General features: G+C 44.7%; 2 protein-coding genes across 4 annotated transcripts; one reads left to right on the top strand and one right to left on the bottom strand.

Moving 5' to 3' along the window:
- Nucleotides 1–557: 557 nt before the first annotated feature.
- On the bottom strand, nt 558–2,053 carry LOC136427427 (leucine-rich repeat-containing protein 15-like). Its single transcript, XM_066416271.1, has 3 exons — nt 1,597–2,053; nt 1,093–1,254; nt 558–793 (listed from the first exon to the last, which is right to left on the bottom strand). The coding sequence occupies exons 1-3, from the start codon at nt 2,051–2,053 to the stop codon at nt 558–560; spliced, it is 855 nt and encodes a 284-aa protein (XP_066272368.1).
- Nucleotides 2,054–9,999: 7,946 nt separating this feature from the next.
- Nucleotides 10,000–25,887, top strand: LOC136425027 (myotubularin-related protein 2-like). 3 transcript variants are annotated; one of them, XM_066413759.1, is made up of 19 exons: nt 10,000–10,338; nt 13,639–13,717; nt 14,501–14,595; nt 15,041–15,151; nt 15,498–15,599; nt 15,810–15,893; nt 16,347–16,421; nt 17,898–17,972; nt 18,766–18,954; nt 19,574–19,665; nt 19,956–20,049; nt 20,404–20,466; nt 21,431–21,466; nt 21,859–21,966; nt 22,662–22,754; nt 23,449–23,562; nt 24,152–24,331; nt 24,939–24,986; nt 25,482–25,887. In XM_066413759.1, exons 1-19 carry the CDS (start codon nt 10,069–10,071, stop codon nt 25,587–25,589), a joined length of 2,016 nt encoding a protein of 671 aa, XP_066269856.1. In that variant the 5' UTR covers nt 10,000–10,068; the 3' UTR covers nt 25,590–25,887. The 3 variants fall into 3 exon arrangements, with proteins under 3 accessions (XP_066269856.1, XP_066269864.1, XP_066269847.1); XM_066413767.1 differs by lacking the exon at nt 21,431–21,466 and adding an exon at nt 20,613–20,648; XM_066413750.1 differs by lacking the exon at nt 21,431–21,466 and having other exon boundaries at nt 10,002–10,338; nt 20,404–20,502; nt 25,482–25,715.
- Nucleotides 25,888–26,670: the final 783 nt, after the last annotated feature.

Here is a 26,670-nt window from a genome sequence, read left to right as displayed (position 1 = left end):
ACTTCTTAGGGGGCTGAAAATGATCTGTAGTCTTTGCGGCTCATGACTATCTTCAGATAGATGATAATAACTCATAACTAATCCTACGATGTTGCGCTGGTACCCTTTAAATCTTTATCTATCTACAGTTTGTATGCACCACTCAACCTACATGAGCCTACAGTTTTGGGCAGGCAAAACCTACATGTAACAGTTTCGGGTAGGAGCTCTAAACTTACATTTATCTACGGTTGTGGGCAGGAATCCCTAAACCTACATGTACCGACAGTTTCGCGAAGGCTCCTATAAACCATCTGCACGTACAATTTTGGGCAGGCAGTTCTAAACATACATGCAGCTAAAGCTTATTTTCAAAGCTTGCATCAAAGCTTTTGACACCTGTATCAAAGCTTGTGCCATGCTTGGACACCTGTCCTACTAAGCTTTTGTCACCTGTTTTGAAGTAAAAAAAAATACTAGTATGCCTTCAGGAACACTTCCTCCTAAATTCGTGGACACATGGGCTCCTCCAACGGTTGCGTGGATCCGTACAAACCCTCCGGAACCCTTTGCGGCATTTACCGCAAAACCTGCCGCGGCAATATTCCCTTCTCCAAAACCTTTTGCTGACACACGTTTTCCAAAAGGTGCTGCAGCTTGCTAGGGTAGATACGGGGGTAGATGCTGGGGTAGATGCTGGGGTAGATACGGGGGTAGATACTGGGGTAGATACTGGGGTAGATACTGTTGTAGACGCTGGTGGTGACGGAGAAGGGGTAGTTGCAGGATTCCCGGAAAGATCCAGGCTCTCTAGCTTGTCAAGCCCCTCAAATAAGTCAGACTCTGCAGTTAGATTGATAAACTGATTCCCGGATAGATTCAAGCTTCTAAGCTTATCAAGTTCGATAAATACGTCTGCTGCAAGACTAGACAACTGATTCCCGGATAGATCTAAGCTCTCTAGCGTATCGAGTCCCCCAAATACGTCTGCTGTTAGATTAGTCAACTGATTCTCGGATAGATCCAAACTATCCAGGTCACTAAGTCCCACAAATATATCTGGTAAAAGATTAGAGAACTGATTCCCGGAAAGATCCAAGCTCCTCAGTTTACCAAGGATATCAAATGTGTTAGCTGCAAGACTAGACAACTGATTCCCGGATAGATCTAAGCTCTCTAGCGTATCGAGTCCCCCAAATACGTCTGCTGTTAGATTAGTCAACTGATTCTCGGATAGATCCAAACTATCCAGGTCACGAAGTCCCACAAATATATCTGGTAAAAGATTAGAGAACTGATTCCCGGAAAGATCCAAGCTCCTCAGTTTACCAAGGATATCAAATGTGTTAGCTGCAAGACTAGACAACTGATTCCCGGATAGATCCAAACTATCCAGGTCACTAAGTCCGACAAATGTATCTGGTAAAAGATTAGAGAACTGATTCCTGGAAAGATCCAAGCTCCTCAGTTTACCAAGGATATTAAATGTGGCAGCTATTAGACTAGACAACTGATTCCCGGATAGATCCAAGCTCTCGAGGTCACCAAGCCCCACAAATATGTCTGCTGCAAGACTAGACAACTGATTCCCGGACAGATCTAAGCTCTTCAGCTTACCAAATATATCAAATGTTGAAGCTTCTAGATTTGTCAACTGATTCCCGGACAGATCCAAGCTCTCTAGCTTATCAAGTCCCTCAAATATGTCTACTGGAAGACCAGACAACTGATTCCCGGACAGATCTAAGATCTTTAGCTTACCCAGTCCCACAAATATGTCAGCTGTTAGATTCCAGTTCTTAAAGGTTCCATTATTGATAATGGAGATCCGATTGTTGTGAAGGTCCAATATTTCCAAGTCTCCATACCTTAAGAAATCAGCCTGGCTTATGGTTGTGATGTCATTGTCCGACAAGTCAAGGCTGGTGATGTCTGTAGGCAGGTCCTGGGGGACGCTGGTCAGGCCTCTGCTGCTGCAGTCACAGTCCGATAAACAGCTGCTGCTGCAGGCTGCGGCCTGCCCGGCTTCCTTCAGGACGATCAGCAGCAGCACCAGGAGTCTCTTCACCGGCATGTTGAACTCCTTTAGCCTTTTTTTCCTCCACTACACAAAAGAAGATGTTTGTCGTTTATCAAACAGACATATTTTGTAAAGAAAATATTAAATTACTCAACAAAATGAAAGTGGCCAATTATTGGTAATTTACCATAATGATTATCATAATTTCCTGTGCTAAGAAGGCATGGTGCACAAAGGGCTGATTTCGTTAGAGAACATGGGGCATATCTGCATTGGATTGTACATTAAAGTTTTTACTTTTTGATAGGCTTGATGATTACTGGTTTTGTCAAGTAGCGCGGTAAAAATGATATTCTATAAGAACTCTGAAGGATGACACCAGGAAATACAATAAAACAATTAACCGGTTCCGTTGTTGTAGTACTGGAAATCTTCTTTTTTTTTTCAGAAATGACAAGCTCTTGCTTTCATACGCTCGCCTCGCCTCACATTGGTTGCTAGTTTCTAAGCAGTACTAGTATTCAGGTCCTGTAACCAGATGACCAAACATCTATAAGATTCGGGAATAAAGTAGTTTTAACTACAAGAAAACACATCCTAGACATGCCTGGTAACACTTTGCATCCGAGGTCCCGTTCCGTTATTTGTAAATAGTGTCCTAGTGTCCTGATCCAATGTGAACACTGTGGTCGGAGGTTCAGGGCCAAAATTGGACTCATGCGACACATAAAACACAGCCAAATGATGGATGCCAGCGGTTCTCGTCAAAAATGACGATTGAACCACCCAAGGATATTGATTTAGCCATACTGATTTGATTACATGTTACATGTACTTACAATTAGTCTACGGGCAAGAACTTGCCATAAACTTATTATATATGGATGGCATCCTCAGGGATTGTAAAAATTGACGCGAGCGTGGGAGAAAAAGTTGGATCCAAAATAATCCTGTTTTCATTATGAGGTCTAAGTGGTCAGGAAGTTTTTACTTTTGTTCCTTCCGATTTTCACATCAGTAAGGTTGCGTTTTGTTCTTACGCAAAATTAGAACGTTTTGCGATTAGAAAATAGTCTTTGTATGGCATTAGCATCAATCTTTTTGCACTTAACGACATAAATAATAAATGATAATTTTGCTGCTTTTGATGAATTCACGGTGTTAAGCTCATGACCAAGTAAAGCTTAAGTTTGCCAACACCCTATAGCCGTTCAACGGTAAACTCACTCAGATCGGCACAGCGAGGGACTGATAGCGCTGTGAGCGGTCCAACAAAGGACCTCGACCTTTACGGAATGCTATAAGCACTACAAAAGAACACATTATCCAGGACGAGTCTTACACTCCAGTGAGGACACTTTGGTGCGCTTAATTTGAAGGTGACACGAAGGTACGTTGTTCTCACCTGACATACACCTTAGCCTAATGGGGTGCCTTGCTGGAAGGCCTGCGTATGGCCCGGGTCCCTCCATAGAGGTCTGATATTCTTGAAAGGGAGAAGGAGGTAACAGACAACTAGAGGGGCTCTACAGACCGATTAACAGTGGTTAGCAGTTATAATAATGGTTTATAGGTCTGAAATTACCCGTGCAATGGCAACCCATTCTTGTGTTATATTGATGCAAGGTTTACAATCACTCGGTACATATGAGAAACAGATTCATATTGGCTCCACACTTGCACTTTCTGGAACTGTCGCAAGGGTCTGGGCGCAAGCAGGTGACCTCAATATGCCCTAGTGTTCATTTACGAATTACATGCCTATTCGTTGAAGTCTACAAGACGTTATATTCCAAATGCAGGACTGTTTACTGTACATTTTAATTGGATTTTCTTACAAACCTTGGCTAATATGCTGAAGAAATGTGCTATCTCTTGGATACAGGGCGCAGATCACTTCACCTAGACCAACGCACAGGTAGTACTGACTGCATCAGTGAACCTTCTAACAAAAGACCGCAACCTTGCAGGAATGTTGTCGCTTGAGAAATACAAAAGTAGAGATTATAGACGCGAGGGCAGGTCATACGCTTCAGCAAAGAAGCCTTTGTTGTATGTTTGAAGAACACGAGTGTACGGCACGATGTCCTTACCTAACCATCCTGATGTAATTACTGTTACAGTACCAACCAGCCTACAAGACTTAAAACGACATAATGACATCAAAGACCAACACGTTCCTTCAGTTGCCATGACTAGACAGGGATGACTTTTCACTTGTAAAACGAACAAAAGACGCGGTAACTAACATGAAGGATGGTTACGAAACAGCAGGAAGACTCACCAGAGTGTGGTTGGTCGGCAGATCTTGGCTCTTCGGTCTTCTTTAAGAGTCGGGAGTCCGTCTTACACTGTCCTTCACCGCTGTCCAGTAGTGGTTGAACTAAGTTTGGATACGATTCTAGATTAGATATCATACTGTGATAATAACTGTAACGACGAGTCAAGGCTAATCTTTGTCTGTGCCTCGGTTATGATCTCAGAGAGGGCTGATCTTTAAGTCAAACAGAAACCGAAGATCATTTGCACCTAGAAAAAGCAGAGTTGAGTTCAGCCACTGCTAAAATGCAGGTATTCCCACCTGATAAGGTGAACAAAAAAACACATGTCTTTGATACCCTGTTACATGTTGGAGCACAGTACACAAAATCTAGAAATCAAACTCTATGTTAGAAATTGTTCAAGGCAATAACTTATCACAGATTGTTACAAAGGTATCGAAAATGTTAGAACAAAAAGCAACAGCCACGCGCGCGCGGTGATATAGAGTCATATAGACTCTTGTCTCACAAAAGAATGATAACATTCAATTCTTTCAATGACTTCACCCAACCAAAGATGAGGAAATGCTGCCTGGAATGGAAACAATATACGATATACTTCTTATAAATACCAAATCCAAAAACACCCTCCCTACTTTTACATCTTCCGTGCTTCAAACATACCACAAAATGGTACTTTCCGCATATGTCCAAAATTTGCCGTACTTTAAGAGACAAGTGTACAGCAATGAAACAAGATACAAGCTTTCATTTCATAGACAATACACCGGGGTACTTCTGATGAAATATTGAATCCAAAAACACCCTTCTTTGACATTTTCAGAGCTTCAAACATGGCACAAAATATAACTTTCCACATTTGTCCAAAATTCGGCCTACTTTTAGAACCTTTACAGGCATTCATTTGATGGACAATACACAGAGGAGCTTCTGATAAGATATTAAATAAAAACACATCCTACTTTGACATTTTCAGAGCTTCAAACATAGCACCAAATAGTACTTACCACATATTTTCCTGTGGCGCAGGGACGAAAGGTTTGTCCTGCGAACTGTTCTGACAACTTTCTTACCGGTAAAATGAATTCAAGGCACGTCAACTATCATGTAGGGTTGTTGATAAACAGGAGGAAAACTCACCAGGGTACAGATGGTTGGCAGGTCTTGGCTCTTCAGCCTGAGAACTTCTGTAAGTGTCGGGAGCCCGTCTTACGGTGTTCTGCTCTACTGTCTAGCAGCGGTTTAACTGGGCGAATTTCATTTTAAATTATAGAGCTCAGACTGGCTGTTGTATGTGTTTTTTACTCACGGGTGAAAACCTGTGGTAATCACAATCTACTTCTGTTGCCAGTGGCAACAGCAAAGACCTCAACGTGACGTCAAAATGAGGCATGCCTTTATTTGCCCTGTCTACTGTAGAACACAGAGACGACGTTTAACTTATAAAACGAACAAAAGACGCGGTAACTAACATGTAGGATTGCTGAGGAACAGCAGGGAGACTCACCAGAGTTCAGACAGTCGGCAGATCTTTCCTTTCCAGTCTGAGAACTTTTGAGTCTGGAGTCTGTGTCACATTGTACTTCTGTCTAGTTGTATTTGTAGTTGAACTTGGTTCAGATATAATTTTAGATTATATATTGTACTGTAATACACATACTGTACCGACGAGACTAATCTGTTGTCTGTGCCTCACGCATGATCTAAGAGACAACCATTAATTAGAGGCAGGTGAACAAAGGAATCAAGGAGTGTTGTAAGTAATCAGCCATGCCAAAGAACAGATTGGGGCGAGGGCAGGGCAGACACAGTTGTACATTTGAAGGCCGCGCGTAGACATTACGTCACCGTCTTACCTAACGCTCGTTACGTCACCGTCTTACCTAACTCCCGACACAAAGGACCCCGACCTGCAGGGCGTCTGGTCGCTTCAGCAGCACAATAGAACAGATTATATACAGAATCAAGGAACAGAACTAATGGGGGATCATTGGGACGAGAGCAGGTCATACACTTCAGTGAAGACACCTTCGTTCTACATTTGAAGGTCGCGCGTGCACGCCACGTTGTCCTCAGTAACTCCCGATACATGAAACTGTCAGGCCTAGGCCACATTCGCAGCGATCAGAGACCCGCACAGTATTAAACCTCCTCTAGTTTTCTCTGCTCTCCTCATCCCCTTGTGCTCATGCTGACCTGCATGCCTATCACTTGTCTGATGTCATATTGCCACCGTCCAATAATTTAGCGCCTAAATTCTGGTCTAAAAGGCACACCACAAGCCAAGTCAAGGCTCAGGACGATTTTCACAGCTTCTCGTAGCTTGTTCGACTTTGTTAAACAAAAACATCCTCATTTTTGTCATGAGGTTGACGTCGTTGCTGTTGACAATGACATCAAAACTCCATGTCGAGAGTAATATTCTTTCAGACTCTCAAACTTTTGTCACATAACTTCCGACTTTGACAACAATATCCTATTAAGCCGATTTTAGCTAATAATATCACAGAACGCTGTCATAAAGACACCACATAACGTCAGAATGATAACAACAAAGTTTTAATATGTTTGCCGGATTGATAAATGCTACCTGTTGCCTTCGACGTAGGCAGAAGGGTATATTTTTGGTCGGGATTATTTAGGTATATTTTGTAACTCACAGATCTCCTAACACCGTTGTATATGTCCAAGCCCCGGTTACACATAGCCGAACATGGCCTCCCGACTCTCCCCCTACCATGGTTAGAGTGATTCGGGAGTGATGTGGGAGCTAGGTCGGGTGGCGTTCGGCTGAGTCGGCGGGTGTTCGGCTGCGCCAGCCGAATGTTTGGAAAATTTCAAAACATTCGGCTCTGGACGGTGCCGGTCTGAAATGGGTCGTCTGGTGTTCGGCTGGTGTTCGACAGCAGTAAAATTAGAACCTTATTCACGCCAGAAACACTACTGACTTACTCCCAACTAGTTTCCAACCTACCCATAACTCACCGCAATGCCGTAGACAAATCTCTGCCAAGTGACTACTATCGGAACGTGACCTTCACACGACCAAAAACAAAGAAGAACACTGAAAGAAGCTTGTATTAAAGCTAGCCATGATCCGAATTCGATATCTCGGTGATGTTAACAACATAATAGAATGGATCATTTTAATTAAAAACGAAAATGACCCCTCTTTTAAAAGTCGCTGAATATGTCCATTTCAATTCGTGAGAGGGTCTGCATTCGGTCGGGGATTAGTCAGGAGAGATTCGTCAGTCTGCGGCTAGAGGTCGGGATGGTTGGGAGTAGGCTAGAAAGCATTCGGGGCTCATTCGGGAGTAATTCGTGTACTGGTTAGGAGATGATGGGTGCATGTTCGGCGACAAAGATAGGCTCGGTCGCAAAACTGGCCAGACTGCCCCCGAACTTCAGCCGATCTGGGTCGGCTTGTATTCGGGAGCCATGTTCGGCTCATGATGTGTAACCTGCGCTTGAGATTCAGCATGTGAGTCAGAACTGAAAATCCTGGGATTAATCATTACAAAAGAAGAGTCGAAGCACAGCTGCATTGGTACCAACTATGAATGATTATTCCTACAGCGTCCTTGGCTGTCATTTTTCCGAGTCGCCATTTTGATGTGACGTAGGAGCCACAATTTTGTCCTGCCAACTGTTCCAATAACCTTTTCACGGGTTCTATCATGTATCATGGTTGTTGCCAAACAGTTTGAAGATTACGGATGGTTAGCAGATCTTAGCTATTCAGTCTGACAACTTCTTACGGAGTCGGGAGTGCATCGTACATGAGTGTCCTTAACTGCTGGCTCGTAGTGTTCAACTGCCGATTAGAGATTAGAGATCGTCACTCTGAGGTAATTACTGTACCCACCGGGTGAAGCTAATCTGTTTTTTGTGCCGCAGTCATGATCTCAGGAACGAAGTGTGTTTGTCAGAGAGAGTTGATATTTGCATTAACAGAACCCGATTATTAACAAGATCATTTTCAGTTTAAAAAAAGGCTGAGCTCTGTTTAGTTCAGCTACTGCTGAATAACTGCACATGTTCTCACCTGATAAGGTCAACAAACACACCTGTCCTTGAAACCTTCTTGCCCTCGGGGTTTAGTTGTAGATGCTCTAGAATTTTACGCTAACACTAACAACCCAGTTTCCTGATGTTATGTGGATACGAGTTTCTCAATAGATCATGATAGTTCTGTTCCTATTCCCTCTCAGAGATTGCCCCGATGATTCGAATCAACAATCTCGGCACACGGGAATGATTGTGATGGCAGCAAAGAGATGCATTTCAGTTTGATTATGGTTTGCGTAGCCCCGAAGGTCAGTTGTCCTTCTCTGGAATGTTTTGTTAAAGTTACACACGTTTAATAATAAGATTATTGCAAATTCATGCCCGAAGGCTAAATGAAAATAACATACATAAAAGAACAGTGTACAAATAGGTATCAAAGCTGCTTATCCAAATCATACAAACGCAATTGTCTATAACTAGTGAAGGGTTTGACTTCTTTTTTTGTAAGCAATGGAAAACGGTTGTTCCGGTTCCGGTTTGATTTTCCTTAAAGGGGTACTCAACTGTGACTCCGCTCTGTAACGAGGCAAATAAATTAGCAGTACCATCAGTACTTAGCCATGCATATATTTTACCTACGCAATGGTTTATATTTTAAATTGATTGATATGCTTTAATATAGTTACATGGAGCTCGAATGTAACAAGTCATTGTCTTTATGGTATAAAGACTCCGTAATTCGACGGAATGCGGGTATTGCCCACGAGATCCTTACCGAATAAAAAAAATCGAAAATGAAGGGTTCAATTTCTAGAAACCGCATCTCTCTGAATACAAAATCAAACGAATTTGTGAAAATTGATCACATATGAACAAATAGATGAACCATTTATAATCCGGGGATTTAGTAGTGCCTCTTCATGCAGTCATATGATGCATGATGGGAATGATTCAATGATGCCAAGTATTTGGGATAGTCGCTGAAGTTCCATGTCGATTTTTGGGTCAAAGCAACAGAGGAATTAGTTTCATAAGGGTTAAAACTGATGAACATTACTATTTTCACACACATGGGGGGGGGGGGGGTGGGGTGAACTGCATGACCTTGTTGTACATGACCTACCCGATGTTCCGATGTGTTTGCCTGACCCAAAGTGGACGATAATTTGTACCGTACGATAACCGGCAGCGCCAACCTTACGTCAGTTGGATTCGAATTTCCCTCCCATCTTTTTTTCATAGTAGAGTAGAGTAGAGTAGAGTAGAGTAGAGTAGAGTAGAGTAGAGTAGAGTAGAGTAGAGTAGAGTAGAGTAGAGTAGAATAGACCTAGTAGAGTAGAGTAGAGTAGAGCTAGTAGAGTAGAGTAGAGTAGAGTAGAGTAGAGTAGAGTAGAGTAGAGTAGAGTAGAGTAGACCTAGTAGAGTAGAGTAGAGTAGAGCTAGTAGAGTAGAGTAGACGTGGTAGAGTAGAGTAGAGTAGAGTAGAGTAGAGTAGAGTAGAGTAGAGTAGAGTAGAGTAGAGTAGAGTCTACAGTCAGGTAGGATTTTTCTTCCCATATTGTTCATTTCTTTTTTTACATCAAAATGTCCGAGAAGCAAGTAATTGGCTTGCTGCGGCCTCAGACATGAAATACTCTGGATACGAGTGACGTCCTTGAACTATCCTGGGAACGAGGGGCCGAGGAGAAGTACTTCCGGTTGAAGCCATTACTTCCGTTTCGTCTGGATATTTCCGGAAGACTGACTTGTTCGTCTGAGGAAGACGTTACTTACGACATGGACAAGTCCGAGGGCCGAGAGCCGCGACAGACGCAGGGCAGCGCCGGCTCCCTCAGCGTCAGCTCCGACGGGAAGACCGGGTCGTCCGCCGAGGCGGCTTCGGGGGCGGCCGCCACCACGCCCGGCAGCACGCCCGGCAGCACCCGGTCCAGCTCCGGGCGGTCCCGCACGTCCAGCCACGACCAGGCCAAGCCGGGCTCGCCCTCCGCCTCCGCCTCTTCGTCCGTCTCAGACTCACAGGAGAACCTACAGGCACAGGAGCTCAAGGTAAGGAGTCCTACAGAACCTACAGGCGCAGGAGCTCAAGGTAAGGAGTCTTACAGAACCTACAGGCGCAGGAGCTCAAGGTAAGGAGTCCTACAGAACCTACAGGCGCAGGAGCTCAAGGTAAGGAGTCTTACAGAACCTACAGGCGCAGGAGCTCAAGGTAAGGAGTCTTACAGAACTTAAAGGCACAGGAGCTCAAGGTAAGGAGTCCTACAGAACCTACAGGCGCAGGAGCTCAAGGTAAGGAGTCTTACAGAACCTACAGGCGCAGGAGCTCAAGGTGAGGAGTCCTACAGAACCTACAGGCGCAGGAGCTCAAGGTAAGGAGTCTTACAGAACCTACAGGCGCAGGAGCTCAAGGTAAGGAGTCTTACAGAACCTACAGGCACAGGAGCTCAAGGTACTTGGCGTCTTACAGAACCTACAGGCGCAGGAGCTCAAGGTAAGGAGTCCTACAGAACCTACAGGCGCAGGAGCTCAAGGTATTAAAGGAGTCTTACAGAACCTACAGGCACAGGAGCTCAAGGTACTTGGCGTCTTACAGAACCTACAGGCGCAGGAGCTCAAGGTAAGGAGTCCTACAGAACCTACAGGCGCAGGAGCTCAAGGTAAGGAGTCTTACAGAACCTACAGGCGCAGGAGCTCAAGGTAAGGCGTCTTACAGAACCTACAGGCGCAGGAGCTCAAGGTAAGGAGTCTTACAGAACCTACAGGCGCAGGAGCTCAAGGTAAGGAGTCTTACAGAACCTACAGGCGCAGGAGCTCAAGGTAAGGAGTCTTACAGAACCTACAGGCGCAGGAGCTCAAGGTAAGGAGTCTTACAGAACCTACAGGCGCAGGAGCTCAAGGTAGGGAGTCTTACAGAACCTACAAGGGCAGGAGCTCAAGGTAGGGAGTCTTACAGAACCTACAGGCGCAGGAGCTCAAGGTAAGGAGTCTTACAGAACTTAAAGGCGCAGGAGCTCAAGGTAAGGAGTCTTACAGAACCTACAGGCGCAGGAGCTCAAGGTAAGGAGTCTTACAGAACCTACAGGCACAGGAGCTCAAGGTAAGGAGTCTTACAGAACCTACAGGCGCAGGAGCTCAAGGTAAGGAGTCTTACAGAACCTACAGGCGCAGGAGCTCAAGGTACTTGGCGTCTTACAGAACCTACAGGCGCAGGAGCTCAAGGTAAGGAGTCTTACAGAACCTACAGGCGCAGGAGCTCAAGGTAGGGAGTCTAGAGAGAGTAGCTGTCAAGTTGTTCCCCACCCCCACCCCCCTCAGATACCCCCCCTCCAGTGTACCTCTGGAGTGTGACAGATCCCCCCCCCCACACACACACGTTAATGTGACAAGTAATAGAGTTTGAAATGTATGTACAAACGTCCAAGACCTGGTGCTTGTCGACATGGACATGGGAATAATTTTGGCTTCATAATTTTCAGGGTATCACACACACGCACAGATGCACGGACGCGGACAGACACACACACACACACACACACAGATGCACACACACAAACACATACACAAACACATACACACACACACACACACACACACACACACACACACACACACACACACACAGATGCACACACACAAACACATACACAAACACATACACACACACGCACACATAACAGGACCGGCCTTGAGTTCGCCACTGTACTTTTTTCCATTTTCTACACTGTAAAGCAAAGATTCTAAATTACTTTAGAGGTTCTTCTAGACATACATCAATGTACATGTGTAATATGCATACACAAGCAGGGTGACAACAACAGGCGTACGTGCTGCCTTCTTCACCTATTCATCCTCAAGGTATCCTCAAGGTATAGCTTCTACATGCCCAGAGTAGTGACGATCTGCAGAGAAGAAAATGGAAAGTAGGGCGTGCGACACAAACCGGACGTCTGGGTTGGTTGCCTGGCGACAACGACTGTGTCCCTGTCTCCGACTGTGTTTCATTACCGAAATGGTGCTGCTTCACTGCCATGGAACGAGGAAGTTGTAATTCGGAAAATAAGATTCAATGTAGAACTCAAGGTATACCCTTGGAAAATATGGCCCTTGTTGCGTTGAGAGGCAAACTCGCTAGCTAGGTCGGGGGCGGTCCCTTTACATACACATACAGGCAGACAGACACAGACAGAAAGCTACAGACAGACAGCTACAGACACACAGATACAGACACACATACAGACAAATACAAACACACAGACAGACACTTACACACACCTAGACACACACATGATAGACACAGACATAGAAACACACATCATCATCATCATCATCATCATCATCGTTCGGCTGCACTACTAGTAGTACTGTAGGGAGAAATACAGACACAGGCTTCCCCACGGACTCGTGCTGAACTTCCAGGTGAGCATCATTTTGATTATTGTCTTTTTGGTGAAATCCAAGAACCAACAGACTGAATTGTTTATGCCTGAAGCTCAGCCAGCCTGAGGCTGTCCTGTACCACCCCACCCCCCCCCCCCCCCCCCAGATGGTGCAGAATCAGCTGGCTGCACACTTCCTGCTCTAACACACTCTTCCTGCCGGGGACAGTTCAGTAACTATACTGTAAGGGGGTTGGAGGTAACTAACCATCAACATGAGACCTCCGGCTTCGTCTCGACCCTGAAGTATTTACTGAACGGCTGTGGCTTCCAGGCTGCTGGTTTTCACTTGTAACTTCCAAATTTCGATTTCACAAATCTGAATTTGTAGAATCAGTCATATGTGGACAATTATAGATCTGTTGGTTAGTGGTATAAGTGGTGCAGTAGCTGTGAAGGGGTTCGCTCTGGGAATATGGGGATAATACAGATCAAGGTGGGTTTGTTTCATTGATTGCTTTAAACATTTGTTTATTCATGAGAGGCTGAAATCAGCCTGAAGGCCACTTTTCACTGAGGTCATAAGAGAGAAGGTAACGAAGAGATGCTGGACAAAATATAACAGAGATACTGAAATGTCCGGGTCAATCTACATACATATATAGTATCCTAGCAGTAACACATGATACAGATATGGTATCACAGAAACACATAACAGTGAAAGTTGGCGAATGGTCTGTGTTCGTTCTGGTGACTTCTGTAACTGCAAGAGTCTGATAGAGGAAGTCAGAGTTGGGGCTGTGCCTGTGTCCGCTGGTAAGGTTTGTTTGAGAGAAAGGATTCTACTTTCCAAGCAGACTGGTTGTTGGGGAAGATTTGTGTCCTTATAATATATATATCATATGCCCTGTTTTTGTCTGAACTCCTGCTGCTAGTATTTACCAACACTTGTTTGTTTGTTGTTTTCCTGCAGGTGTTACGAGATGCGAACTCCAAACTTGCCCAGCCCGACGACCCTCCCCTCATGCCCGGGGAAAAACTGCAGGCCATCGGTAAGCTGCAAGTCACATGATCACAACATCACTTACACAACAAGCTGGTTACCTGTTTTAGGGTACTAAATGATACTCAGGGTACATACACACTAGACCGTGTTTCATAGGTAACATATGAAACGCTAAAAGTTAATGATATAAACTTTCAATGCAATACACAGGAAGGTCACCATACAAATTCCTACCCGTCACTTCGTTATGTTTTTTTTATTAATTTTTTATTTATTAATCTTCAGGGTGGTCCCTACAGTTACTAGTAACATTGTAACGGATTTACAAGGGAGCGCTTACATTACATGACAAATCATAACAAATCAGGATACAAAAAAAGTATAACTTAACAATAACATAAACTTAATGAGTAGTCAATTCACAATCATATAACATAAAGCAGGAATGATCAAACATTGGAGTAATAAATCAAACAACTCAGAATCATGTTTGTTTTGCTTAACCAGTGAAGTCCCTTCAGGTGTAACATGCATCAATCTTGTACCGTGGGTACAAGTTACCAAAGATCGGCCTGTAAGATTTCACCAAGATGAACCCCTACGCTCCTTGTGATAAGTGTGCGGGATACTCAGTCTTGAACAAGCTCAACATGTGGCTCTCCTCAAACACGAGACCTCTAGCCATGGCTTAACGTCCCATCTGAAAGGATGTCCCCAACCAAAGCTGGGTACTCATGTTCACCTGAGTCAGTAACAGGTAAATCTGCCAGGAGTCAGTTTCCCCACATGGACATGTACACTTACCCCCTGCTTTACCTTTGACCTCTAGCCAAGGACGTGACCTACCTGTGCCCCTTCATGGGTCCGGTCCGGGGCGTCCTGTCCGTCACCAACTACAAGCTGTACTTCAAGGGCAACAACAGGGTAGGTCAAGGTCGGGTCAATGGGAAACACAGGCTGGGCGAGGGTCATTCCAACGGCAAGAACAATAGGTCAGGGTTGATGTTGGGTCAAGGTCATATCAACTTCCCATTGTCATCCCATACTACTACACCATATTGTACATGTATAAGATAGTTTGATTAGACTAATAGAATGTTATCTATGTACCAGTGGATGCCATACTTTGTACATTGCACAATTATATTGTTGTGCAATAAAGTTATTTATCAACTTATGATCAAGGGAAGGTCAAGGTCATGGTTTACTTCACACAAGGAGCAGTCAGTTAAACTTGATATTTATATTTCCTTCGAAACAACCTCTCGAATTTTTCCTTGGGACTTGGATAAATATTTCCTGTTCTTATAAACAGGACCCCCCCCCATGAGTGGTAAACATTCCTGTTGTTGTTTATGTTGTTGTTTAGGACCCCCCGTTCATCGTGGATGTGCCGCTAGGGGTCGTGTCGCGTGTGGAGAAGGTCGGAGGTCAGTCAAGCCGTGGAGAGAACTCCTACGGACTAGACGTGTTTTGTAAGGTAAATATGAACATTGGAACATTGTAATGGTTAATCGATTGATTGACGCTTACATGTTGCGATAAGAGCAGCCCATTGGCCGAATATCCCATGTCCGAGGTAATTATGTTAATAATTGTGTGGCATTCACTAGCCCTTTTTTGGGGGTTGATTGTGATAAATGCTGGCCTACATGTTATGCTGACAAATTTATAAATGTCCCAAGAAACAGTACTTCATCGTCGCCATGTTCAGGACTTGCGAAACAAAGGGTTCGCCCACAAACACTCCCGCAGGCTGGTGTTGTTACCATAGAAACTGATTTGTTGTTACCATGGAAACAGTGATGTATTGTCGCCCTGTTCAGGACATGCGGAACCTGAGATTCGCCCACAAACAGGAAAACCACTCGCGCCGACTGGTGTTCGAGAAACTGCAGCAGTACGCCTTCCCTGTCAACAACAAACTGGTAAACACAAACCTCTATTCATTACTTATGCTCTAAAAGAAAGTTTGCAGCGCATCTTCATTTGTGCATAAGTGCACTTTTGTATACATGAACTATTTGAAGTTTTTAGCATAGATGTTTCCACTTTAGCAGGACAATAAGTCAATAAGATACTGTACATGTACGCAGAAGATGTGTGCATCTCTTTGACGTTCTGTTCTGTTTTTTCAGCCCTTCTTTGCTTTTGAGTACAAGGAGACGTTCTCGACCAATGGATGGAAGGTTTACAGTGCCGTGGAGGAGTTCAAACGGCTGGTGAGAGGAGATCTTTATTTTCTGCTCTCAGGGTTTTTTTCTAAAGAGGTGAAAAGAGGCACCTCGCCTCAATGCTCTGATCACACGCCACCTCACCCTTAGAAGCAGATCGACCGGGGATGTGACAATGTCAGATATGGCTACAGTCTCACAGACATTTCCTAAGACTAAGAATACCCCATTTTGTCGTGAAATTCTCTAAACCTCAACACCTCAGAAGAGGGGAAATCCATATCATTCTATATGCATTTCTCTGATCCCTCCCAATGTAACATATTTTTCTATAAAAACCCATATGCAGTCTTTCCTGCCACACCGGTGCATTTGCCTGGTTATCAGACATCTGTGAGCCTGAGGGTTTGTTCTTAAGTTGTAAATTTATGTCTGATTGTATTTCTTTCTTTGTCACCATGTTCCCAAGGGAAAGATGTTTCATCACAATGTTTTGTACAGGGCCTCCCGAACGATGCCTGGAGGATCACCAAGGTCAACGAGAACTATGAGTTTTGTGACACCTACCCAGCTGTGGTGAGTATTTGAGGGATGTGTGTGTGTTGGGGGGCCATCCAACTTGGACGGGACGTCGGATATGTTCTGCCTCCTGCCTGCTGATGGATGGTGGAGAGAGTGGTGGCAGTCCTAAGGCAAGCTGTCATCACTATACCCTGCCTTCTTGTTCACGTCAAGGGCTCAACTCAAGAACAGTGTTTAAGAAATTCAACATTGCATGCTAAGTCCATCAACGCTGGACCGATCGTCCGACAGGATGAAAAAGGAGGAGGGGGGGAGGGGTGCTTTGTGTGGCAGGTGGAGGGGGGATGGGGAGGGGGGTGGATTGGGGATGGGGAGGGGGGTGGTGGTTACCCAGCTGTCATCATCATCATCTATCGGCCATCGGCCGGGACTAAATAAGTACATACATCACTCCAAATCGCCTTGTCCAACATCATTTGTCCTAAGTGTCACAGCTCACCCAGCTGTTGTGAGTTAGGCCACAGCAAGTAATTTTTCTGGATGACATCAGCGCGCTCATTAATTTTCGCCTGATTTCGAAAAAAAAACAAGAAATTTCATTGCCCTCCGACGGTGGTCAACATGCCAAAATTGGCAAATATGTCGTAAAGGTTGACAGTCTAAGGTGTTTCATTGCATATGAATACCCAGTGTAGTTCCTAGATCCTGCCCATGATACTATAACAAGAAGCTGTTTTCTACATTTGTTCTAGCAAGGACATTATATAAATGATGGGGGGGGGGGATCTAGTTAATTGAGCTGTATACACAATGCGTTTTATCGCATATGAATTCCCAGTGTAGTTGCTTCAGATGATGGTGCAACAAGCTCTTTTCTGCATTTGTTGTAGTTAGTCTCTGGAGATGTATACACATCTACAAGGACATGTTTACATTAAATCAAGGAGGTTTTATATTATATATGAAAACTCATTGGTTGAATACAGGAATAAAAGACCTGCTGGTCATGTTATCATATTTCGTCGCCTCAATTCTTGTTTAACAAGACTTATGATCTTAAAATTTGAAAATTAGGAATCTTGTTTTTTTTGGCCCGCCTTGTTTTTTTTTCGCCCTATCTCATTAATTTTGGAGTCTGCGGAGGATGTCATCCATAAAATTTACTTGCTGTGGCCTTACTGTGAATCTAGAATATTTGTGGCGGTTTTATTTTCATCATGAATTTATGACACCCTAATATGCATTTCCAATGTGTTACAACTGTACTACAATTTTTTTTTTCAACAGCAAATTCAAAGCTCCTTTACCTCTCCTCTCCAAGCGGCTACTTCAGTGTGCTAAAGGTTAACCTTCTCCCTGCTGCCTAACTCTGTAACCAATAGGGAATTGGGTGCCAAATGCCTACTTCAGTCTGTTAAAGGATAACAGCCTCACTCTCTGACACTTTCCTCCTTATTGTTGTTGTACATGCACTAGGTTTACACCACTTGTTGGTTAACTGACTAAAATCTCACCTCTGTCCCTTTGCAGCTGTCCGTGCCGAAGGCTGCGACCGACGACGACTTGAGACGTGTGGGCGTCTTCCGCAGCAGGTGCCGCATCCCGGTAAGAACTCGCACGTCTGTAAGACTTAGTAATGTCTTATATGTAAGTAACACTGCGCATGTCTTAAAGGCAACCCAAGCAATACTAGTAGTATGGTCCGAAAAATCGGATTTTGAAAGTCAATTTACTAGTCATGTCTATACATAATTAGTTCAAACAACACCATCACAAATGTATAGCGACGTCCACCATGCAAAAATAAGACGTCGTTGTGATGTGAGAACTCACTGAAAGTAGTCCCCGGAGTTTTTGTAGGCGCACGTAACTAGGGGAATCATCATACGGCAAGTTTTTGCGCGGTTTTAAAATGCTCAAAGTATGAACTCACTTCAAGTTATTACGCAAATGTGCCAAACAGTGTTAGTAAATGTCACTACCATTAAGATTTCAGCATCATTTTAATTTCCATATATTGGGCCCTGATATTGCTTTGGTTGCCTTTAAGTGTTAAGAATCTAGACTTGTCTTGGATAAAAGGAAGATTTAGAAATGTCTGGGATGTAAGGAAGACTGAGACATGTCTTAGATGTAAGGAACACTTATACATGTCTTACTGTAGATGTACGGAAACTAGATTTAGAAATGTCTAAGATGTAAGCTACACTTAGACATGTCTTAGATACCTAAGCCATGTCTTAGATGTACATATTCTAGACAACCATGTCTAAGACATGTCTGTGACATCTAAAAATGTTTTACTGTACAGATGTGATTGTACTACAATCGTGTCCTCCATGGCCAATTTGGTAACAGTCCACCTAGAGTTGTTTATTTGGTTGTTTGTCCCCTGCAGGCGTTGTCATGGATACACCCGGAGAGCCAGGCCACGATCTCCCGCTGCAGCCAGCCGCTGGTGGGCGTCGGCGGGAAGCGTTGCCGTGACGACGAGAAGTACCTACAGCTGATCATGGACGCCAACGCGCAGTCCCACAAACTTTACATCATGGATGCCAGACCTAACGTCAACGCAGTGGCAAACAAGGTGGGTAGAGTACATACATGTATTGCACTGTCAGATTACATACATGTGCTAAGTCCCACAAACGGACATAAGACCCACAAACGGACAGAAGACCTAATGTTAACGCAGTGGCAAACTAGGTGTGTAGATTACAGAAGGCCGCAGCAATTTTGCAGAGGTCAGGATGAACACAGAGGGCTGGGAGGAACTATATTCACTCCCTGAAACTCTGTATACCAAGGTACAGGCATGTTCTGTTTACAGATCATGATGATGCTGCTGCTGATGAATGTGCTCTCAAGCTAGACACCCCTAAGGCAAACGTGGAAACCTTCAAGGGGAGCCTGCAGTACCAAGGGCCACTAATGTGGAACAATCTCACTGCGGACCAACGGGACATTGCAACTACGCCAGCGTTTAGAAACAGACTGTAGCGGGACTGTAACTAAGAACTGACTGGGATAAATTGAAATACTGTGATATATGTCTGTACAATGTAACGTTATCTGTATATTTGTATCTGATTGTATTTTTAATGTGTGTGCCCAGGGTCATCTGAAAACCAGATCCGTGGATCTGAGATGTCTCCTGGTAAAATAAATAAGATTGAATTGAAATTGTGCTTTGCGTTGTTGTGCAGGCAAAGGGAGGCGGCTACGAGAGTGAAGACGCCTACCAGAACGTGGAGCTGGTGTTCCTCGACATCCACAACATCCATGTCATGAGGGAAAGGTGAGAGGTCATACAAAATGTGCATGTCATGGGGGAAGGATAAAAGGCCATACATGTCATGAGAAAAAGGTAAGGGGTCATACATGTCATGGGGGAAGGGAAGAGGTCATACATATCATGGGAAAAGGTGAGGGTCATAGTGGGTCAAGTGTGCTAAAGGTTAGAGGTCATAGAAGGTTAAGATTGCTAAAGTTGAGAGGTCATAGACAAGTGTGTTAGAAGTGAGAGGTCATAGAGGTTTAAGTGTTCTATAGGTTAGAGTCATCTCATGTTTATGTTTATGTTTACAGCCTGCGTAAGTTACGGGACATGCTCTACCCGAGTATCGACGACCACCACTGGCTGTCCAACCTGGAGGCGACACACTGGCTGGAGCACATCAAGGTGGGACGGCAGAAATCCTGTTTCCTCTTTCTGCAAACTAGTCTGCATTAACATTACACTCAATTACCATTTTAAATTACATGGTGATGTAAAGCCGGCAGCCCTGTGTATGAGGGAGCTTCATGCATTAGCCTCAAGTGTCAAACCTCTGCTCAAAAAAGGAAACAACACACTATTGTTGGGACGAGTAGGGATGATCGGGTGTACTTGGATAAAGATGTGAGCTGTAGAGAAGACACATTGCACTAGTGCATCACTTCAGAAGAATGTCCTGATGTAAAAAGAATCTGGTTCAGGGTTCTTGGTAATGTTTGTTGAATTCTTTATTTATGTTAAGGTTTGTTTCCTCTCCAGTTGATCCTAGCAGGAGCGGTGAGGGTAGCAGACAAGGTGGAGAGTCACAAGACTTCAGTCGTCGTGCACTGTAGCGATGGCTGGGACAGGACTGCACAGGTGAGGCTGTAGTACAGGTATAGCACAGGTGAGGCACAGGTGTACACTGTAGCGATGGTTGGGACAGAACTGCACAGGTAAGGCTGTAGCACAGGTAAGGTACAGGACAGGTGCACTGTAGCGATGGTTGGGACAGGACTGCACAGGTAAGGCTGTAGTACAGGTGTAGCACAGGTGTAGCACAGGTAAGGTACAGGACAGGTGCACTGTAGCGATGGCTGGGACAGGACTGCACAGGTAAGGCTGTAGTACAGGTATAGCACAGGTAAGGCTGTAGTACAGGTAAGGTACAGGACAGGTGCACTGTAGCGATGGCTGGGACAGGACTGCACAGGTAAGGCAGGTGTAGCACAGGTAAGGTACAGGACAGGTACACTGTAGCGATGGCTGGGACAGGACTGCACAGGTAAGGCAGGTGTAGCACAGGTAAGGTACAGGACAGGTACACTGTAGCGATGGCTGGGACAGGACTGCACAGGTAAGGCTGTAGTACAGGTAAGGTACAGGACAGGTGCACTGTAGTGATGGCTGGGACAGGACTGCACAGGTGAGGCTGTAGTACAGGTAAGGTACAGGACAGGTGCACTGTAGCGATGGCTGGGACAGGACTGCACAGGTGAGGCTGTAGTACAGGTAAGGTACAGGACAGGTGCACTGTAGCGATGGCTGGGACAGGACTGCACAGGTGAGGCTGTAGTACAGGTAAGGTACAGGACAGGTGCACTGTAGCGATGGCTGGGACAGGACTGCACAGGTAAGGCAGGTGTAGCACAGGTAAGGTACAGGACAGGTACACTGTAGCGATGGCTGGGACAGGACTGCACAGGTAAGGCTGTAGTTCAGGTAAGGTACAGGACAGGTACACTGTAGCGATGGCTGGGACAGGACTGCACAGGTAAGGCTGTAGTTCAGGTAAGGTACAGGACAGGTGCACTGTAGTGATGGCTGGGACAGGACTGCACAGGTGAGGCTGTAGTACAGGTAAGGTACAGGACAGGTGCACTGTAGCGATGGCTGGGACAGGACTGCACAGGTAAGGCTGTAGTACAGGTGTAGTAGTACATGTGTAGCACAGGTACAGTACAGGTAAGTTACAGGACAGGTGCACTGGTGTGATGACTGAGACAGAAGGGTAAGGTTTTATCAATGTTTTGGAAGTTCACTTTCATCTCTGTGCTTCAGAAAGCTCCAAAGTTACTGACATGGAATCCATTTAATCAACCGATAGTTGTTTGTTTGTTGTATAATGGCCTTGCTAATTTTGGACCCGTTCTAACAAATAAATGTTTGCTATTTGTGTAATGGTTGTGTAATGGTTGTTGTTGTTGGCGTAATTGTTTGTGTTTATGTTTACAGCTGACAGCACTAGCCATGCTGATGTTGGACCCGTTCTACCGAACCATCCGAGGCTTTGAGCTGCTGATAGAGAAGGAGTGGCTCTCATTCGGCCACAAGTTTGCTACAGTGAGTAGTGAATTGATACATCATCATGTCTGCTACACTTTCTAAGCCTGCATAATTTATGTAGGGAAAAGTTTTCAGGATTCTAAATTTCTAAATTAAAGTAACTTTTTTTAAAAGTAATCAGTATTAAATGTTTCTTTGTATTCTAGGCTACACTGATGTCACTTGTTGGCTGTCAGAGATTTTTGTCAAAAATGATACTGACAAAACCTAGTCTGAGAGGAAAGTCTGTTCCTTGACAAGTAATGCCACACGCAGTGCACACAGTTTTAGGGAGTGGCACACGCAGTGCACACAGTTTTAGGGAGTGCCACACGCAGTGCACACAGTTTTAGGGAGTGGCACATGCAGTGCACACAGTTTTAGGGAGTGGCACATGCAGTGCACACAGTTTTAGGGAGTGGCACATGCAGTGCACACAGTTTTAGGGAGTGGCACATGCAGTGCACACAGTTTTAGGGAGTGGCACATGCAGTGCACACAGTTTTAGGGAGTGGCACATGCAGTGCACACAGTTTTAGGGAGTGGATATACAAAATGCAGTGAGATTCATGCTTTCTTTAAGCCCCCTGTCTTCATCTTGCCTCAATTTCAAATAAAACTCTGTGTCTGATAACAAAGGAAATGACTTTGTATGGCCTACAGTAAGTAGTTCCAATGCCATTTTACTGACAGTACTTTGTGTTCTGTAACAGAGGCTGGGCCATGGAGACAAGAACCACGCTGACGCCGACAGGTCTCCGGTGTTCCTGCAGTTCATCGACTGTGTGTGGCAGATCTCCAGACAGGTGAGGCTTCTTACCTGCTGAACTTAATTCTTAGACAAGTGAGACTTCTTATATAATGAACTTAGTTCTTAGACAGGTGAGGCTTCTTACATAATGAACTTAATTCTTAGACAAGTCAGACTTCTTATATAATGAACTTAGTTCTTAGACAGGTGAGGCTTCTTACATAATGAACTTAGTTCTTAGACAGGTGAGATTCTTACCTACTGATCTTAGTCCATTTATAGAAGCTGTCTGTCAGAATTCTATCAAACAAATACAGCTGCAAAAGTCAGTTTCTTGAAGGTACAACTGTGGCAGTGATGTGTTTGTCTTGAGGATATCTGAATGTTTTGTGCCACTTACATTTTGATCTACACAGTGACGTGCGCTCGCCTTTCATTTTTTAAATGTCTGACCATCTTTTCAAATGGATAATTTTGACTGTATATGATAATGCCATGTACCACCCCCCTCCCCAGTTCCCGGTCGCGCTGGAGTTTACACATGAATATGATGATGACATGTTTGCCCTCCCCCGCACAGTTTCACATTGTATAATTATATGTAATGACATATTCCTCTCTCTCCCCCTGCCTAGTTTCCTGTAACGTTGTAGTTTACACAATGTATATGATGATGACATGTTCCCCCCCCCCAGTTCCACATGTATAATTATATGTAATGACATATTCCTCTCTCTCCCCCTGTCCAGTTTCCGGTCGCGCTGGAGTTTAACGAGCAGTTCCTGATCACCATCCTTGACCACGCCTACAGCTGCCTGTTCGGAACCTTCCTCTGCAACGCTGAACAGATTCAGGACAAGGAGGTACGCTGCAGACTGCATCTGTGGAGATTTCAAACACTATTCCCATACACAAAGTAAAGCTCTTACCAACAAGCTTTCAGTCAATTCTATGAGCCTTCTTGAGCTGACAGAAACTTGGCCTGTGTGTACCCAAAGTCATTACAGTCCAGCTCCAGTCTTTGTCAAGGAATGAGCAATTCACAGCTCCTGTGACGTCACATTATGCAGATAAACTCAAGATACCCGCTCGCCAAGTGACATGTTTTATCTGCATAATGTGACATCACAGAAGCTGTGGATTGTGCAAAACTGAACTACAGTTCAACTTTGTGTCAGGAGGACACAGAGGTGAAACTATACAAATAAAATTCTTCTTTCAAAATCACAGTCAATTTGAAAACCAAGGTCTGGGAGGAAAACTTGACTCTTGACTAAGTCTATCCACTCCCTGAAACTGTGTGAACCAAGGTACAGACTTTCCCTCAGACTCTGTTTTCATGTGGATCTTCCAGTTAGGTCAGAATTAATTTTCTAAAATCCAAGAACCAACAAATGAATTTTTCTGGCATTGCATGGTTGGTAAATGTTTGTATTGTAACCCGATACCCAGGGTGTGCGGCAGAACACGGTGTCGCTCTGGTCGTACGTGAATGACCGCCCTGACGAGTTCCGGAACCCGCTGTACGCGGCGTACTCGCACCAGCACGTCATCTTCCCCGTGGCCAGCCTGCGCCGCATCGAGCTCTGGAAGGCCTACTACATCCGCTGGAACCCCCGTATGAGACCGCAGGTATGTGTGTATGTACTACATCCGCTGAAACCCACGTATGAGACCTCAGGTGAGTGTTTGCCTACTACATCCGCTGGAACCCCCGTATGAGACCTCAGGTATGTGTGTATGTACTACATTCGCTGGAACCCACGTATGAGACCTCAGGTATGTGTGTATGTACTACATTCGCTGGAACCCACGTATGAGACCTCAGGTATGTGTGTATGCACTACATCCGCTGGAACCCACGTATGAGACCACAGGTATGTGTGTATGTACTACATCCGCTGGAACCCAGGTATGAGACCACAAATGTATATCTGCTATATCTGATGGAACCCCGGGTATGAGACCACAGGTGTTCATATCTTAATCTGCAATTAGTCGATAAGTCTGCATGCAACGTAGTAAGCTTGCACAAAGGAATACTGCAGTATCAGAGGCTTTGACTTGATCATGGGATGTCTAATGATGCTTGGTGAGTTTTTGCTTTGTTTGGACATGAAATATTTTTATCATTTCAATTCAAAGATAAACATATGCTATACAAGGAACTAGCTTTGCTTTTTAGTCACAAGGCACTGTCTTAACTCTGGTTAATGTTGTCCGGAATTCTTCCCTTAAGGAGCCACTGAGCCAGAGGAACAGGGAACTCCTGGAGCTGAGAGCTCAGGTAAGCCGGACTCGGCAGGCAATCAGTTAATCTATCAATCAACCAACCAATCAATCAGTCAAGCTTAGATAAGCTGTGATGGGTAGGCAATTAATCAATCAACCAATCAGGCAATCGATCAACAATCATCCACAGGCATCAGCTGCTAATGCATCATAAGTTATCTGTACACATCTCTCGCCAGGATGTTGCTATAATTAGGCCGCTTCAGATCATTTCCTTGGTTCTCAGACATTGTAGTGAAAATTTAGCAGATTACAGATCAAGATGAAAACTGGGTTGGAAGGAAAACTCAATGGGATAGGTCTACATGTTTTCTTAAGTTTCTTGGCTTTATCTTTGTGCCCTTTCAGTGTTAACTTTGTCCTTGCTAAGGTAGCCGTTTGGCGCCATGTATTGGTTATGGAGTTAGGCAGCAGGGAGAAGGTTAAGTACTGTTTTGTGTTTTAAGGTAACGTCACTCATTCCTCGTCGTTGCCGTTTTTTTGTTCTCAGCTGCAGAAGAGAGTCGAGGAGCTTCAGCAGGAAGTCGGCACCAAGGAGAAGTCCAGAGAGGCGAGCCCTGATTCGTCGCCCACGCAAGCTGTTACAGTCAGCGTGTAGCCTCCCTCCCCACAGGCTGTTACAGTCAGCGTGTAGCCCCCCAGCCCTGATTCGTCACCCACCCAGGCTGTTACAGTCAGCGTGTAGCCCCCCCCAGCCCTGATTCGTCACCCACGCAAGCTGTTACAGTTAGTGTGTAGCCTCCCTCCCCACAGGCTGTTACAGTCACCGTGTAGCCCCCTCCCAGGCTGTTACAGTCAGTATGTAGCCTCCCCAGCCCTGATTCGTCACCCACGCAGGCTGTTACAGTCAGTGTGTAGCCTCCCCAGCCCTGATTCGTCGCCCAAGCCGGCTGTTACAGTTAGCGTGTAGCCCCCTCCCCAGCCCTGATTCGTCGCCCACGCAGGCTGTTACAGTCAGTGTGTAGCCTCCCCAATCCTGATTCGTCGCCCACGCAGGCTGTCACAGTTAGCGTGTAGCCTCCCCTCCAAGGTTGTTACAGTTAGTGTGTAGCCCCCCTCCCACCCACACAGGCTGTTACAGTCACCGTGTAGCCTCCCCAGCCCTGATTCGTCGCCCACGCAAGCTGTTATAGTCAGCGTGTAACCTCCCCAATCCTGATATATCCCTTAGACAGGCTATTACTGTTAGTGTGTAGCCTCCCCACTTAAATCTGTCAGCCGTTACGTTTCCATGTGAGATGGTAGCATTTAAATGATGACCGTTCTGATGTCCATTATTATCTTCCTTTCTTTTAATGCTGTAACATTTAAGCCTGTTTTTAAGACTGATGTTGTTATACAAAATATACACAAAGTTACTGTCTTAATTCTTGTTATTTTTTAGCCTAAAATATGTGTGAAAATGTCATATAAGATCAGGTACCTAAAATACTGGCAGTTAAGTTTCTGAGAAGATATGAAAGCACTGGCAGAGGAGAAGCCATAGATTACCTTTTGTAACTCACGTGTAAGTGCACAGTGTCAATATTTGAACTGTGAGTAACTCTTATTGTTGCTAATGCTTAATGATATGTACATGTGATATTCTTGTTTTAGAATTAAGACAATAGAGTACAGGTGTAATTTTTATTTAAGCTTTTGTTCAAGAGACAACGCTAATTTTCTTAGATTTGAACAAA

The sequence above is a fragment of the Branchiostoma lanceolatum genome, chromosome 1, assembly GCF_035083965.1.
Source record: "Branchiostoma lanceolatum isolate klBraLanc5 chromosome 1, klBraLanc5.hap2, whole genome shotgun sequence".
NCBI classification, from domain to species: Eukaryota; Metazoa; Chordata; class Leptocardii; order Amphioxiformes; family Branchiostomatidae; genus Branchiostoma; species Branchiostoma lanceolatum.
This window is presented reverse-complemented; position numbering and strand designations above follow the sequence as displayed.

Bases quoted from the DNA above. Each gene is read 5' to 3' on its own strand.
- LOC136427427 (XM_066416271.1), bottom strand. From the start codon at position 2,053: ATGCCGGTGAAGAGACTCCTGGTGCTGCTGCTGATCGTCCTGAAGGAA. The intron at 1,255-1,596 runs GTAAGCTGAAGA...ATCTTTTACCAG, and splicing joins TTCAACATTTGATATATTTG to ATATATTTGTGGGACTTCGT. The intron at 794-1,092 runs GTAAACTGAGGA...GGGCTTGACAAG, and splicing joins TAACACATTTGATATCCTTG to CTAGAGAGCCTGGATCTTTC.
- LOC136425027 (XM_066413759.1), top strand. From the start codon at position 10,069: ATGGACAAGTCCGAGGGCCGAGAGCCGCGACAGACGCAGGGCAGCGCC. The intron at 15,894-16,346 runs GTGAGAGGAGAT...TGTTTTGTACAG, and splicing joins TGGAGGAGTTCAAACGGCTG to GGCCTCCCGAACGATGCCTG. The intron at 20,050-20,403 runs GTGGGACGGCAG...TTTCCTCTCCAG, and splicing joins ACTGGCTGGAGCACATCAAG to TTGATCCTAGCAGGAGCGGT.